Source organism: Actinia tenebrosa, unplaced genomic scaffold, assembly GCF_029948245.1.
Source record: "Actinia tenebrosa isolate PJP-AT-01 unplaced genomic scaffold, QUT_ActTen_1.0 PGA_scaffold1__47_contigs__length_23844297, whole genome shotgun sequence".
Taxonomy (NCBI): Eukaryota; Metazoa; Cnidaria; class Anthozoa; order Actiniaria; family Actiniidae; genus Actinia; species Actinia tenebrosa.
The window spans coordinates 21,954,612-21,967,440 of NW_028292578.1; the positions used below are offsets into that span (position 1 = coordinate 21,954,612).

Sequence of the window (12,829 nt, forward strand, 5' to 3'; positions counted from 1 at the left end):
ACTAGAGAGAAACAGCTGACCTGTACGTGTGAATTTCGTTTTACTCTCTCCTCACTCGCCTTGTATTACTTGTCTACTTTGGAATTAGTTTTTTAACTAAAATAAGAAGAGTTAATTCACCTTACTATATAACATCAAGATAGCTGCAAAGGACTCCAAAGATGCACGAGTCTTCAAGTAAATCGAAGACCATAATAATCGTAAGTACACGTGAAAATGTTATAGATGTCAAAATCTTTCTATTCTCTCTACTCTTTATTAATGCAATAAAATGACTTTTACAAAGATATTCTAGCTACTGTAATAATAGATTTAACAAGTTTTGTCCACAATGCAGTATGGAATATCTTGTGCTAGCCACTATTATTGTAAAAACATTGTCTTGTACTTTCAATTATTATTATTAATACTATTGCTAATATTGCTATCATCATTATCAGTATTGTCATTATTATTATTATTATTATTATTATCATTATCGAATATAACAGGAAGAAGATGACCTTCCTTATGAAGAGGAGATTATTCGTAACCCATATTCTGTCAAATGTTGGATGCGATATATTGAACACAAGTCGAAAGCTGGAAGTAAGACTGCTAATAATATGGTGTATGAGAGAGCACTCAAAGAGCTTCCTGGAAGGTACTACACATGGAGCTGTTTGTCTTGTGCAAAAGATTTGCATGTAACTCTGCTACCCTCTCTTTGTAAGGGAATTAGTGACCCAAACCTTCAGTGCTTTAGTTTAGTTTAAATTTCTATCTTTGTATTCAGGTTTATCTTGTGGTTCATAGTTTACTGCAAGCCGAGATTTTACTGTCTGGGCTGAATAATTTAAAAATTGATGTAGCTTGTTAAATCACAGAATCTTGTACATTCCATGTTCATTATTATTTTTTGTCCATTTAGTTACAAACTCTGGTATAATTACTTGAAGCTCAGAAGAAAACAAGTCAAGGGAAAGTAAGCAAAATTCTTTTATATCATTAAAAACTATATGACATAGTACTAGTTATAGAACAGTTTTGAATGGAGATTACCATGTAGTGTCTCATGATTCATGAGAAAGCAACTAATACATCCCACACCATTGAAAAAACATCCATATAATCTAAAAATTCAATTTTGAATTCTGTGCTCATAATAGAGCATATACAATTAAACCATGAAATTTACTCAAACTAAATAGTATTTATTACTAACTAATAGTATCTATTTAGTGAGTAATAGTTGCTATCACTCCACCAGAACATTCATCATACAAAGATAAATACACAAGAGACCATTAATTGTGTCTTTTGTTTAATACATGTTCTGGTTGAGTAATAGCAACTATTAGTTGAACTAAATAGATGTTATTAGTCAGTATTTAGTTTGATTTTATTTCATGGTTTAATTGCATCAGCTCTATACACCAACATTTTTGCATTCTGATTGGCTATATTTTCAGTGGTGTGGGAGTATGCAATTCAAAATTAAAATCTCAGTATCTTTGCCAGTTATGAAAGGTTTTACATACAATGATGCATAACTTTTAATGTTTGTTATTTTTAAGACCATTGACTGATCCAGCATATGAGGATGTCAACAATGCTTTTGAGAGATCACTCGTTTTTATGCACAAGGTACCCTAAAAAACCTTTGCCTTTTTTCTTAATTAACTAATTGTCCAATACATGTGTCTCACTCAAGCAGCAGCAATGTTAACATGGATAGATTCCTCCTCAAGTGCTTAAGAATAAATTTGGGTGTGAAACAAAGGTTCTTATTTCTTTCCATGATGCCAATATGTCCAGAATTTCAGGATCAATTGGGATTACAAAAATTCTTCATACTCATACATGTAAATCAGAGAAATAATGTCGGAGATACCGAATACTGGGGTTAAAAATGCTCTGATAACAAAATACCTGAAAACCCTGGCTGTATCTAATAATATTACAAGGTTATTCAATAATTCTTTAAGCAAATAACTAAATTTATATTCTCCAATGAAATATCTTTCAAGATGCCTCGGATCTGGCTTGATTATTGTCAGTTTCTGGTTGATCAATGCAAGATCACAAAGACAAGAAGAGTGTTTGACAGAGCATTACGAGCACTTCCAATCACCCAGCACTATAGAATTTGGCCTTTATACCTCAAGTTTGTGCGTAAACACCCAATACATGAGACAGCAGTCAGAGTATACAGGAGATACCTAAAGGTAAGTCCAACTTTACAAGTTGTTTGGATCAACAACAACCTCCTGCAGGTTGACTCGGTTGGGCACTGGTCTGTTATGCAGGAGGTCTTGGGCCAAAGCCTCAGCTGGATCAACTTTCATGGTCTCAAAATATCTGAGTAGAGCCTTTCCTATGCTCTAAAATGTTGGACATGGCTTGGATAACTTTGTAAAATGGCAGTCCTGTCTCATTCAAAGACATTAGAAATAGATGGCCTTTCTGAGATTCATGAAACAACTGGGTTGAGTTGCCATGGCAGTGGATTGTGAGACTTATTTATGGGACATTTTGTCGCCTAATACAGTACCACAAGTAGTGATTGCAATGGCAACCCAACCCAATTTTTCTTCAACCTAAGAATGGCTAATACATTTTTCAGTTCCCACGTTACGTGTTACCCTAAATACAGTTTATTGAATGATTTCTTATTTCTTATTTATCTTATGAAGCTTCAACCTGAGAACACAGAAGAATATGTGAAATATCTTGTGGATGTTGGATGGATAGATGAAGCAGCCACTAGGCTGGCTACAATAGTTAACAAGGTACTTAAATACATAATTAATACATCTAATTGATGTATAATATAACTTCACCTCACCTTGTCTCTTTTGGCATAGCTTGTGCATAAGGCTAAAAGTAACAGCAGGCCAGTCACCAGTCATGCATGATGATTGGTCAAATCATATTTAGCTTGGTCATATCTCATCTTTAGCTCATTTTTTCTGGTCAAATAATGTCCCTGCAAGGCAGACATTTGACCGGTTACATTGCAATTCTGACCGCAGATATTGCCAGAAAAGCAGCTGTTATTCTTAGCCTCGCTTCTTATTTCGAAAATATGCTTCTAATCATTTGATTTATTTTAGGAAAACTTTGTGTCTAAAGAAGGGAAGTCTAATCATCAGGTAATACATTTGTTACTGGTTTTAATGTCCTTCTGTTATTCTATTGTTGTAATTATTATAATACTTTGTGTACTTACTTCTTCTAACAATGCACAGTTATGGCATGATCTATGTGAGCTGATTTCTAAAAACCCAACCAAAATCAAAAGTCTCAAGGTTGCAGACATCATCAGAGGAGGGCTGCACAAATTCACTGACAGTCTTGGACAGTTGTGGTGTTTACTTGCTGATTTCTACATTCGAAGTGGACATTTTGAAAAGGTAGATTAAGTATTCAGTTTCCATTCCACAAGAAGCCCAGTGGTAGATCCAGGAATAAAAGAAAGTGTGGGCTGGAAATCTTTGTCCCGAGAGAAAACCTTCAAGACTGTGCGCAAATACAATTACATTGGCCCCATGGGCCTGTACCTCTAAATCTGCCCCTGAACCCTGTGTGTGACTCTAAATGATTATGGCATGTTTTATTGTTTTTTGTTCAGGCAAGGGATGTTTATGAAGAGGCAATACAGACTGTTATGACTGTAAGAGATTTTGGACAGGTATGCTCAGACTAGATTGTTTTGCCTTATCCTCTCTATAATTCACTCATCAGACTGGAACTTGTCTGGTCAAATTTTGCCTTCCAGGTAATTTTGAGCAGTAATGTTGAGCCAGAGACTAGGTATGACTAAACTAAAAACTCATTGGGCTGCTCTTCATGACTGGGGACTGACTAGCCATGGTTTGACCCCTGGCTGTAACCATTGTCTTTTTCTGTAAATGGTTCTTATATAGTGCAGTTCCTTATTCTCGGCACACTGATGACTGGTCCCTATATCCACATCCTACTGAAGATAAATATGTTAAAGTATAATTAGGAACGATACTTTGTTTGCATAGGTATTTGATGCTTATGCTCAGTTTGAAGAGAGTATGATCAATGCCAAGATGGAAACCACTGCAGAGATGGGTGCAACAGAAGAAGGTAAAACACATGACTTTGGTGTAGTGCTATCCATTTGACTTAGATAACTGTTACTAGTTATAATTATGTGACGCTAAGGGAGATAATATTCTAATTTTATTATAGAGGATATTGATTTAGAACTCAGGCTGGCCAGGTTTGAAAATCTCATGGATAGACGTCCATTGCTTCTGAGTAGGTTAGTACGCCACCTCATTATGCCTTCTTTTGTCTTTCTGGTAGAAGAGCATCTGCTAAGCAGTTTGCATAGAAATAGACCTCTTTACCCAGGGCATAATCATTTCATATTTCAGACCATGTTTCATTCCCTTAAGATGCTATAGTCAGTCATCCTGTGCACAACTTTTATTAAACAAAGAAATGATATCTAGAGAATGACACATAGCCTGAATGGGAAAACATTACACCCAAGGTACAGCTGAGGTCTATTAAACACCACATTAACAAGTAAGTCGTTTTTGATTGTGGTTTGCAGTGTCCTCTTGCGTCAGAATCCACACAATGTCCATGAATGGCACAAGAGAGTCAAACTTTATGAAGGCAAACCAAAAGAAATCATAAACACCTTTACAGAAGCAGTACAGACTGTGGACCCTAAATTAGCAACTGGTAAACTGCATACAATATGGATAGAATTTGCCAAGTTCTATGAGAAACACAACCAGATAAATGAAGCAAGAGTGATCTTTGACAAGGCAACTAAAGTCAACTACCGTCATGTTGATGACTTAGCCAGTGTATGGTGTGAATATGCTGAGATGGAGATAAGACATGAGTAAGTTGTGAACCTGTCTTACTTGCTTACTATACCTGGGTAATTGTAATTTTTAAATAATCCTAGAGAATCTAGGATGAAGCATTCTTTGGTTTCTTGATTCCAGTTTTTTGCCTTCCTTTCAATGAAAATTTAAAAAAAGGTTTTGTTGTCAGCAATAGAAAGTTTTTATTTCAACAAGAGGTAAGAAAAGAAGAAATGGACTAGATAATGTAAAACTCTTTTTCTTCACAGAAACTACCAGCGTGCTTTGGAGCTGATGAGGAAAGGAACTTCGGTTCCATCGACAAAGACAGACTACTATGATCAGGTAGGTTGTCAACAGCCAATAAACAAATTAATTAATTCATTAGGGAATCATTTTTCATGGGATCCATGGTACCAAATAATAGCCCAATTATTATTAATAATGTTTTAATGTCATATTCCAGGGGGAAACTGTGCAGAAACGTGTCCATAAATCCCTCAAATTGTGGTCTATGTATGCTGATCTAGAGGAAAGCCTTGGTACCTTTCAGTCTACCAAGGCTGTTTATAGCCGTATTTTAGATTTGAGAATAGCTAATCCACAAATTATAATAAACTACGCCTTATTCTTGGAAGAACATCGCTACTTTGAAGAAAGTTTTAAGGTCAGCGAAACTGGATTCACTTTGTTGTACCTTAGCATTTTAAAGTTTGACTTTATATGATGAGTAATGTTTGTGTTGTTTTTCACAGGTTTTTGAACGAGGTGTGGCTATGTTCAAGTGGCCAAATGTGTTTGACATTTGGAATACGTACCTGAGCAAGTTCATTAGACGATATGTAAGTTACTTGTCAAGAATTATCATTATTGACTTATCATTAACCATCATTTACTTGTACATATGCAGGGTGGTAGCAAGATTGAAAGAGCAAGAGATTTATTTGAGCAGGTTCTTGATGGATGCCCAGCAAAATACGCCAAAAGTTAGTATTTTTTCTCTATATTCTACTTGAAACCCTCATGTGCACACAACAGCATTATATGTTACTAATGTTGTGATTCGCATGTGTCTATGGTTTCAGCATTTTATTTAATGTATGCTAAGCTTGAAGAGGACCATGGTCTAGCACGTCATGCTATGGCTATTTACGACCGAGCAACCAAGGCTGTGCTTCCTGAAGAACAGTTTGAGGTATGGCTTCCTCGTTCTTTATACTTTACTCCTTGTCAAAAGAGACTCGGTCCTAATGCACTTTCAATTGATTCTTCTGTTGTATTCTCAAATTTAGTGATAGTGTATATGTGGAGTGTATGTAGGTATGTTAATTACCCTAATCCCCTCACGGGAAGTAATGGTGGTAAAATATACACCCTGTTTAAATTTACCGTACAAAACAACTAGGAGTAATAAAAGGTGTGATTATTACCAGATGTTCAACCTGTACATCAAAAGAGCAGCAGAGATCTTTGGTGTGACACACACAAGAGAAATCTTCGAACAAGCAATCGAATTGTTGCAGGATGACCAAGCTAGGTAAAACGTGTGTTTAAATCATCTCTATTTTATATGGGTGTTAAATTTACCGTTGTGGGCTGGTTTCCAATTTGGCCAACTTTCACTCACACGCACTACCACTGCATTCAATATTGTATGCACAGAACGCTCAACTCACTTGTTGATCTACGGAGGGAGAAAACCAAAAACCCGGAGAAAAGCCTCGTAATATAGGAGGGAACAACACATCAAACTAACTCAATTCACACATGGGGTCCTCAGGGCTCGAACCAGCGACCCTAACCTTTGGAACCAGAGTGGTGAAAGACAACACGTTAGCCGCGTACGTCAGCCATGCTGCTCATTATTACCATGATAACGAAGTTTTGTATTCGTTTCTGTATAATTAATCCTACGATATTTTTTTTGCACCAGACAAATGTGCATACGTTTTGCTGAACTGGAAAGGAAGCTGGGTGAAATTGACCGTGCACGTGCTATATACATGCATGCATCACAGATGTCAGACCCAAGGGTGAGTATGCAAAGTGTGCAAGTACTCAAAACTAAGAATTACATCTACTATTTCATTCTACTATTCTGCAGAGAACTTCGGAATTTTGGAAGGTCTGGAACGAGTTCGAAGTTCGCCATGGAAACGAGGATACTTTCCGCGAGATGTTGCGAATCAAAAGAAGCGTACAGGCCCAGTTCAATACACAGGTAAGCCATAGCTTTAATGAGATCATTACGAATCGTTGCAGACCGCACAGCTAATTGGTATTAAATCTCCTCATTTTTATTTATATAGGTTAATTTCATGTCTGCCCAGATGTTGGCAGCAGCTGTTGGCAAAGGCGCAGGCGCTGGTGAGTTGTACTAGAAATAACTCTTTAGGGTCTCTTAGGGTGCCTACTAAGTTATACAATGCTTGCTTGTGGGATGCCTGTGCCGCGAGAAAGCATCGCAATACGTACATGATACGAAAAAAAGTGGAATAACGCCAAATACATTACTGCTTTCCTGCAGATTACTGCGTCAAATAAAGTTTGTCTTTCACTCCTGCTATCTCCAAAACTGTGATATGTATCACAACAAATTGAATCGGATATTAAATGTTTGAATTTTAGACGAAGGAGATGAAACGACAGACGAAATGAGACGACTTGAGCAGCAGGTTTTAGCCGTGGCAGAGCAAGCGAAAAAGGAAGCTTTGCAACCCAAAGAAAAAGTGCTTTTTGTAAGGTAAGACGTAAAGTCACTGTTGCTTTGCCATTGAACCAGTAACATTCTACTTAAGACTCATTACACAATGTTTGTAGGGGAGAAACCACAGGAGATGACAACGAATTAGCTGCGTCGAAAACTACTAATCCAGAAGAGATAGATATTGATGATGATGACGATGATGAGGAGGATGATAGTGAAAATCAAACGAAAGGTAGGAATATTACTTAATCTAGAATAAATTTAGTGAATTCAATTGTATTTTTAATTTTTTAAATTTCATTTAGAAATTCAAATTGAAAAACAAGCTGTACCAAGCGAGGTAAGTTAATCAGGAGGCTAAGGCGACAAACTGCCGTACATAATAGAGCGGACTCGCTCGTAAAAACAACGACTGTTTCTCAATTTCCCTTTCTTTTCTTACATTTACTTGTAAACGCTTACATCTTTTTCTTGTAGGTTTTTGGTGGTTTGACGAAAGAGGATGATTGATGGGTGATAAAAATAATTCTCCGTTATTCATGTGACTTTTATCTGGTAAATCGAGCAAGTGTAGTCGTGTAATAAAACACAACAGTTGATTGTATTGATCCTATAATTATAATACTATAAGAGTAAATGGTTTGACTGTGTCTCGTTTTCTCACTGGACTCTGAATGTGACTTCCGCTCAGGTTGACGAAACGTCAGTCACCACCAACAACAGTCTTTCTCAAGACTACACTCACCCGGACGATCATATTTCACACCAAATTATAATACTATAATGGCTCCTTTTTGCACCTCGACATAGCATCGTGTTTATTTATAGTTTTTTAGTTGGGAGGCTGTTTATATCGCAGGAGTGTTACTAACATTGCAAAGATTATAAGATGAAGGGAAATGAAACGAATTTGAACGAGAAAATTTTCCATGTTTTTGGAAGTCAAATTTTGTTTTTTGCGTGGATACTCTATTCTTAGTAACATGATGTGCTCGGTCTGTTGGAGATCTTAATGTTTGAGATCTCTTTAACACTGTGGGGTATCGATGGGTGTGTTGTTTTAAGTTGCTTTCAAGACCTCTCTTCGATTGCGAAAGGTTTTCCGCTTTTGGCTCAACTTTCACCATACGGGGAACAAAAACAATTTCCTTTAAGCATTTCTTGCTTACGCATGCGCTGGAACAGTTGTTTTTGATTACGGCAGGCTCAGCTATGTTAATGATGCCTGATGATACGTGTTCCTTCGATCCATGGAAGGAATGTGGAATAAATTGTTTGTTTTCTGATTGGTTATAACTAAGGTTGGTTATGCCAAAAAGGATGCTGCGACACTTTGGCTCACTTTTATCCAGTATATCAAATGCTAACGACAAATGTCGTGTTTTCTTTCCTCGTATGATACTTTGAGTGTTGAGCAGAAGAGTTGCATGTCCCTCCAGTTCTTTGTCCCTGGACTGTTGTCTATCTTCTAGTGACAATACAGCTGGTAGAGTTCTGGATCTCGGCCGATAGGAAACTTTAGCGGGTTTTAATGCCGACATATGCGTCTGTTTCTTTTTAAGAACAACAGAAACAAAAGCATTTCGAAACTTTTTGTTGTAAAAGGCGTAAATGAGAGGATTATAAACTGAAGCTGTGAGGTCAATCCAGAAACAAATGATTTCTTGCCGAGTAATGTCTTCTCTCTTGGGTTTCATAAAGAGATAATACTTATTGTAGATGGAAAATGGAGTCCAACTTAATGAAAAAGCTATGACGACTGTTAACAACGACTTGACTACATTTGCTCTTTGTCGATTAGCTGACTGATGGCGACTCTGACGTTGCCAAACTGTTCGTACGATCCTGAAATACAAAACTGAAACCGTTGCCAAGGGAATGGCAAAACCTAGGCACCCCCTGAACACTAGATAGATCATTCCTGCTGTTGGATACGTTGATGTTTCTTCTATGTTACAGAACTCGTATACAGATCCATTGTACATGACTTTTTGAGTTTCTATCAAATAAATTATCGGTAAAGTCAGTATAAGCGCTGACCCCCAGCAAATGGCCGCGAGCTGTTTCGTAGCTTTGGTCGTGATCATCCTCTTTAATGGCACACAAATATGAAAGTAACGATCTATAGCTGTTGCTGTTAATATTGCTACGGAGGCAGGAGGAAGGATATACTGGATAAATCGTATAATCTTACAAGGAAGAGAGCCAAACTTGACGACAACAGGTTGTGGTCGAGTTGAAAGTAATGTCAAAGGTATTGAGACGAAGCAAACCAGTAAATCAGCGTATGCGAGGTTGAGCATAAAGAAATACATGGATGAATTAGTAAAGCGTTTTTTGTGAATCACATAACAAACCAGTGCGTTTCCAGTGAGTCCCAGAACAAACAAGAGACATCCAATAAATGTCTCGGCCATTACCTCTGTAGACGAACGATGCTGAAGGGGATACATTATCAACACCCCACTTTCGTTTATCGATGACGATGAATTCATCTTGGGAGTCGTTTTTGTCTTTTCGTACAATAGTATTGAAATTATTATTTTTTCTTTAAAAGAATCTTACTTTCCGCCTTTTTTGTCAGCAAATTCCTTTTCGGCGATATTTGAATGTCTGCTGGCTGTGTCCGCCGGCTCTATAATTGCTGTTTTTGGCTTTATCGCGCGGTTCAGTATGTTTTTTTTACCCGGGTGGCTTACCAGCACTTTCTTTGTTGCTAACGATCTTGGTTGCTTGAGATAGAAAAATGAAAAAGGCCCAGAAGTCAATTATTGCATTTGCCCAAGTCCTGCTTTACGTTTGTTGTTTATGACATCTTACAGAGCTCTCTTTAGTCGGTGTCTGGTTTTGTTCTTATCATGTTCTGTTTTAACTTCTTATTTCATTTATTGTGACATAAAACTCGAGTGTTAATAATCCTAGCACATTTCCTTCTCATATCATCTTGTTTCCTAGCAACGACACTTTTCTTAGAATGAAGAGGTGAAATAATGCCTAATCACTTTAGTCTTACATTAGGTAGGCTGGATGATTGGGCAAAACTTAATGAATGACAAGTTGGCTTATGATTGCACAGAATTATTAAGAATACCATATAACTTAATGTAGTTTCTAATAACGTAAATCATATCATTTCTGAATGTTAGTCTTTATAATACTCGGAGTTTAGAATTAGATCAACGATTCTTTCATTTCAAGCCTATATTAAAGCTGTGAATTAGTTATGGCATATATATACTTTTTCTATTTGTTTTTGTTTGAAAGAAGGGCACGTGGTGTAATATTGATAATTAGAGATTGAATCGAACTATTATCTATGAGCAATGGAAAACAGAGACAATCAAAATGACGGAAGAATTGCATAGGTTATTCTAGCCATAAGTGATGTGGGTGTGTATTATTGTCCTTTTTCAAGTTAATATTCTCGTTGGTTGAAATATTTGTTTATAGTGCTTGCATATTGTGAAGGGTTATTTCCATCACATCCCACAGCAATTGACAATGTTACTAAATATTGATTTTAATCAAAAAAGAAGAACTCGTAGAACGTCTCACTACACATTATTGCATTGTTGAGATTATTTGTGCGGTAAACGAAACAGATAATTGAATGAACAATGAAGAAAGTGAGAACAATGCTTAGTTGTGGGACACAAGCAGGATATAAGATATTCAAATATCGATGAAATTAGTTCACTGAGCTTTTTACAGTGGGATAATATTTGATGAAAAAAGGGACACAATATTACAAAATATTTAAATGTTAGAGGGTCTAGATATTGAAAGATTTTTGAGGGAGAAGCACTATTTGTTTTCTATATCCCCCTCAATTGCTGGTTGTTATCAATTGATCCCCCATTCGCATACCTGTAATTATTTAGCTGGTCCCTCTCTAGTTGTATACCATATAAATCACCTAAATCCTCAAATTCAACACCCCTTACCCACCCACCCCACCCCCCCTCCCCCCCCCCCCCCCCCCCCTACCGCAGGCGATAGATAATGACCCGGACGTAAATACTAGTTCTCTCTCTCTATCTTAAACAAAAAAAGCTTTTTTCGTGCTCCGTTCAGTAATTAAGCAAACAGGAAGTGGCGTAAGCACCCTAACCCTAACCTAACCCTTAGGAGAAGCACGGGTTAGGCGATAGATAATGACCCGGACGTAAATACTAGTTCTCTCTCTCTATCTTAAACAAAAAAAGCTTTTTTCGTGCTCCGTTCAGTAATTAAGCAAACAGGAAGTGGCGTAAGCACCCTAACCCTAACCTAACCCTTAGGAGAAGCACGGGTTAGGCGATAGATAATGACCCGGACGTAAATACTAGTTCTCTCTCTCTATCTTAAACAAAAAAAGCTTTTTTCGTGCTCCGTTCAGTAATTAAGCAAACAGGAAGTGGCGTAAGCACCCTAACCCTAACCTAACCCTTAGGAGAAGCACGGGCCGTATTACTGAAAAGAGCACGGAAAAAGCTGCCTTAATCGTGTTACTAATTTTATTTCGGTATTGAAGTTATTTACGCAAAACGAAAGACGGTCGCAGGATCTAGCAGCACTTGGCGCGAGCAGATGGCGCCAGCACTGTGCTTCCCTACACTAATAAAGCACAGTTTTCGACCAATCAGCGCGCACGTACTATCCTAACTATATAACAAAAATCTTTTCTACATATCCCCTTCTACTAATCTTTTCAGCTGTTTCTTCCGCCCATTTTCTCTTTCCTGGCTCTCTCTCTTTTCTTATTCTAGTTTTTCCCATTGTTTCTCCCTCTCCCTCCCCCCACCCCCACCCCACCCCCGTCATCTCTCCTCCTCCCTGAATAGAAAGCTGCATTAAAGGCACTATTTCAGATGAAAAAACAAATGGGTGAATTTTTCACATCCAATATCAAATTAACTATAAAACTGTTTGACTCGCTTGTTACACCAATACTTCTATACGCAAGTGAGATATGGGGTATCGAAACATTAAGCACCAAAGACCAAGAGCCCATGGAACTTGTTCATTTGAAATTTTGCAAAATGCTCCTCAAGGTGACAAAGAATGCTAGTAACCTTGCATGCAGAGCTGAGTTAGGAAGGTTTCCGCTAAAATGCAAAGCATGCAGTAGAAGCTTTAAATTCTGGCATAAAATCATAAAGTCGGAACTACACCCAAAAAAACTTTCAGCCGAAGTCTACCAAGATATTAAAAATGAAACTAAAAAAGCCTTTTGGAGCATAAAAATTAAAACTACTTTAGAACAACTCGGATTGGGGATAATTTGGATGAAACAAAAGGAACT

At 37.4% G+C, this 12,829-nt stretch overlaps 2 protein-coding genes across 2 annotated transcripts; one reads left to right on the plus strand and one right to left on the minus strand.

Moving 5' to 3' along the window:
- The first annotated feature begins 27 nt into the window (after positions 1-27).
- Positions 28-8,182, plus strand: LOC116304949 (pre-mRNA-splicing factor SYF1). Its single transcript, XM_031714755.2, has 25 exons — positions 28-200; positions 492-643; positions 911-964; positions 1,557-1,626; positions 2,010-2,207; positions 2,676-2,771; positions 3,096-3,134; positions 3,231-3,395; positions 3,614-3,673; positions 4,014-4,098; positions 4,204-4,276; positions 4,574-4,873; positions 5,108-5,183; positions 5,305-5,505; positions 5,594-5,680; positions 5,749-5,824; positions 5,924-6,033; positions 6,272-6,375; positions 6,772-6,871; positions 6,943-7,059; positions 7,148-7,205; positions 7,467-7,581; positions 7,659-7,777; positions 7,851-7,885; positions 8,023-8,182. The coding sequence occupies exons 1-25, from the start codon at positions 162-164 to the stop codon at positions 8,053-8,055; spliced, it is 2,562 nt and encodes an 853-aa protein (XP_031570615.1). The 5' UTR covers positions 28-161; the 3' UTR covers positions 8,056-8,182.
- Positions 8,183-8,256: 74 nt separating this feature from the next.
- Positions 8,257-10,075, minus strand: LOC116304950 (neuropeptide FF receptor 2-like). The gene has a single exon (XM_031714756.2). The coding sequence runs from the start codon at positions 10,038-10,040 to the stop codon at positions 8,394-8,396; it is 1,647 nt and encodes a 548-aa protein (XP_031570616.2). The 5' UTR covers positions 10,041-10,075; the 3' UTR covers positions 8,257-8,393.
- Between the last annotated feature and the right edge of the window lie 2,754 nt (positions 10,076-12,829).

Coding starts and splice junctions, on each gene's coding strand:
- LOC116304949 (XM_031714755.2), top strand. CDS start 162: ATGCACGAGTCTTCAAGTAAATCGAAGACCATAATAATC. Junction 6,872..6,942: donor CACAGATGTCAGACCCAAGG/GTGAGTATGCAA, acceptor ACTATTCTGCAG/AGAACTTCGGAATTTTGGAA. Junction 7,582..7,658: donor GAAAAAGTGCTTTTTGTAAG/GTAAGACGTAAA, acceptor CAATGTTTGTAG/GGGAGAAACCACAGGAGATG.
- LOC116304950 (XM_031714756.2), bottom strand. CDS start 10,040: ATGAATTCATCGTCATCGATAAACGAAAGTGGGGTGTTGATAATGTAT.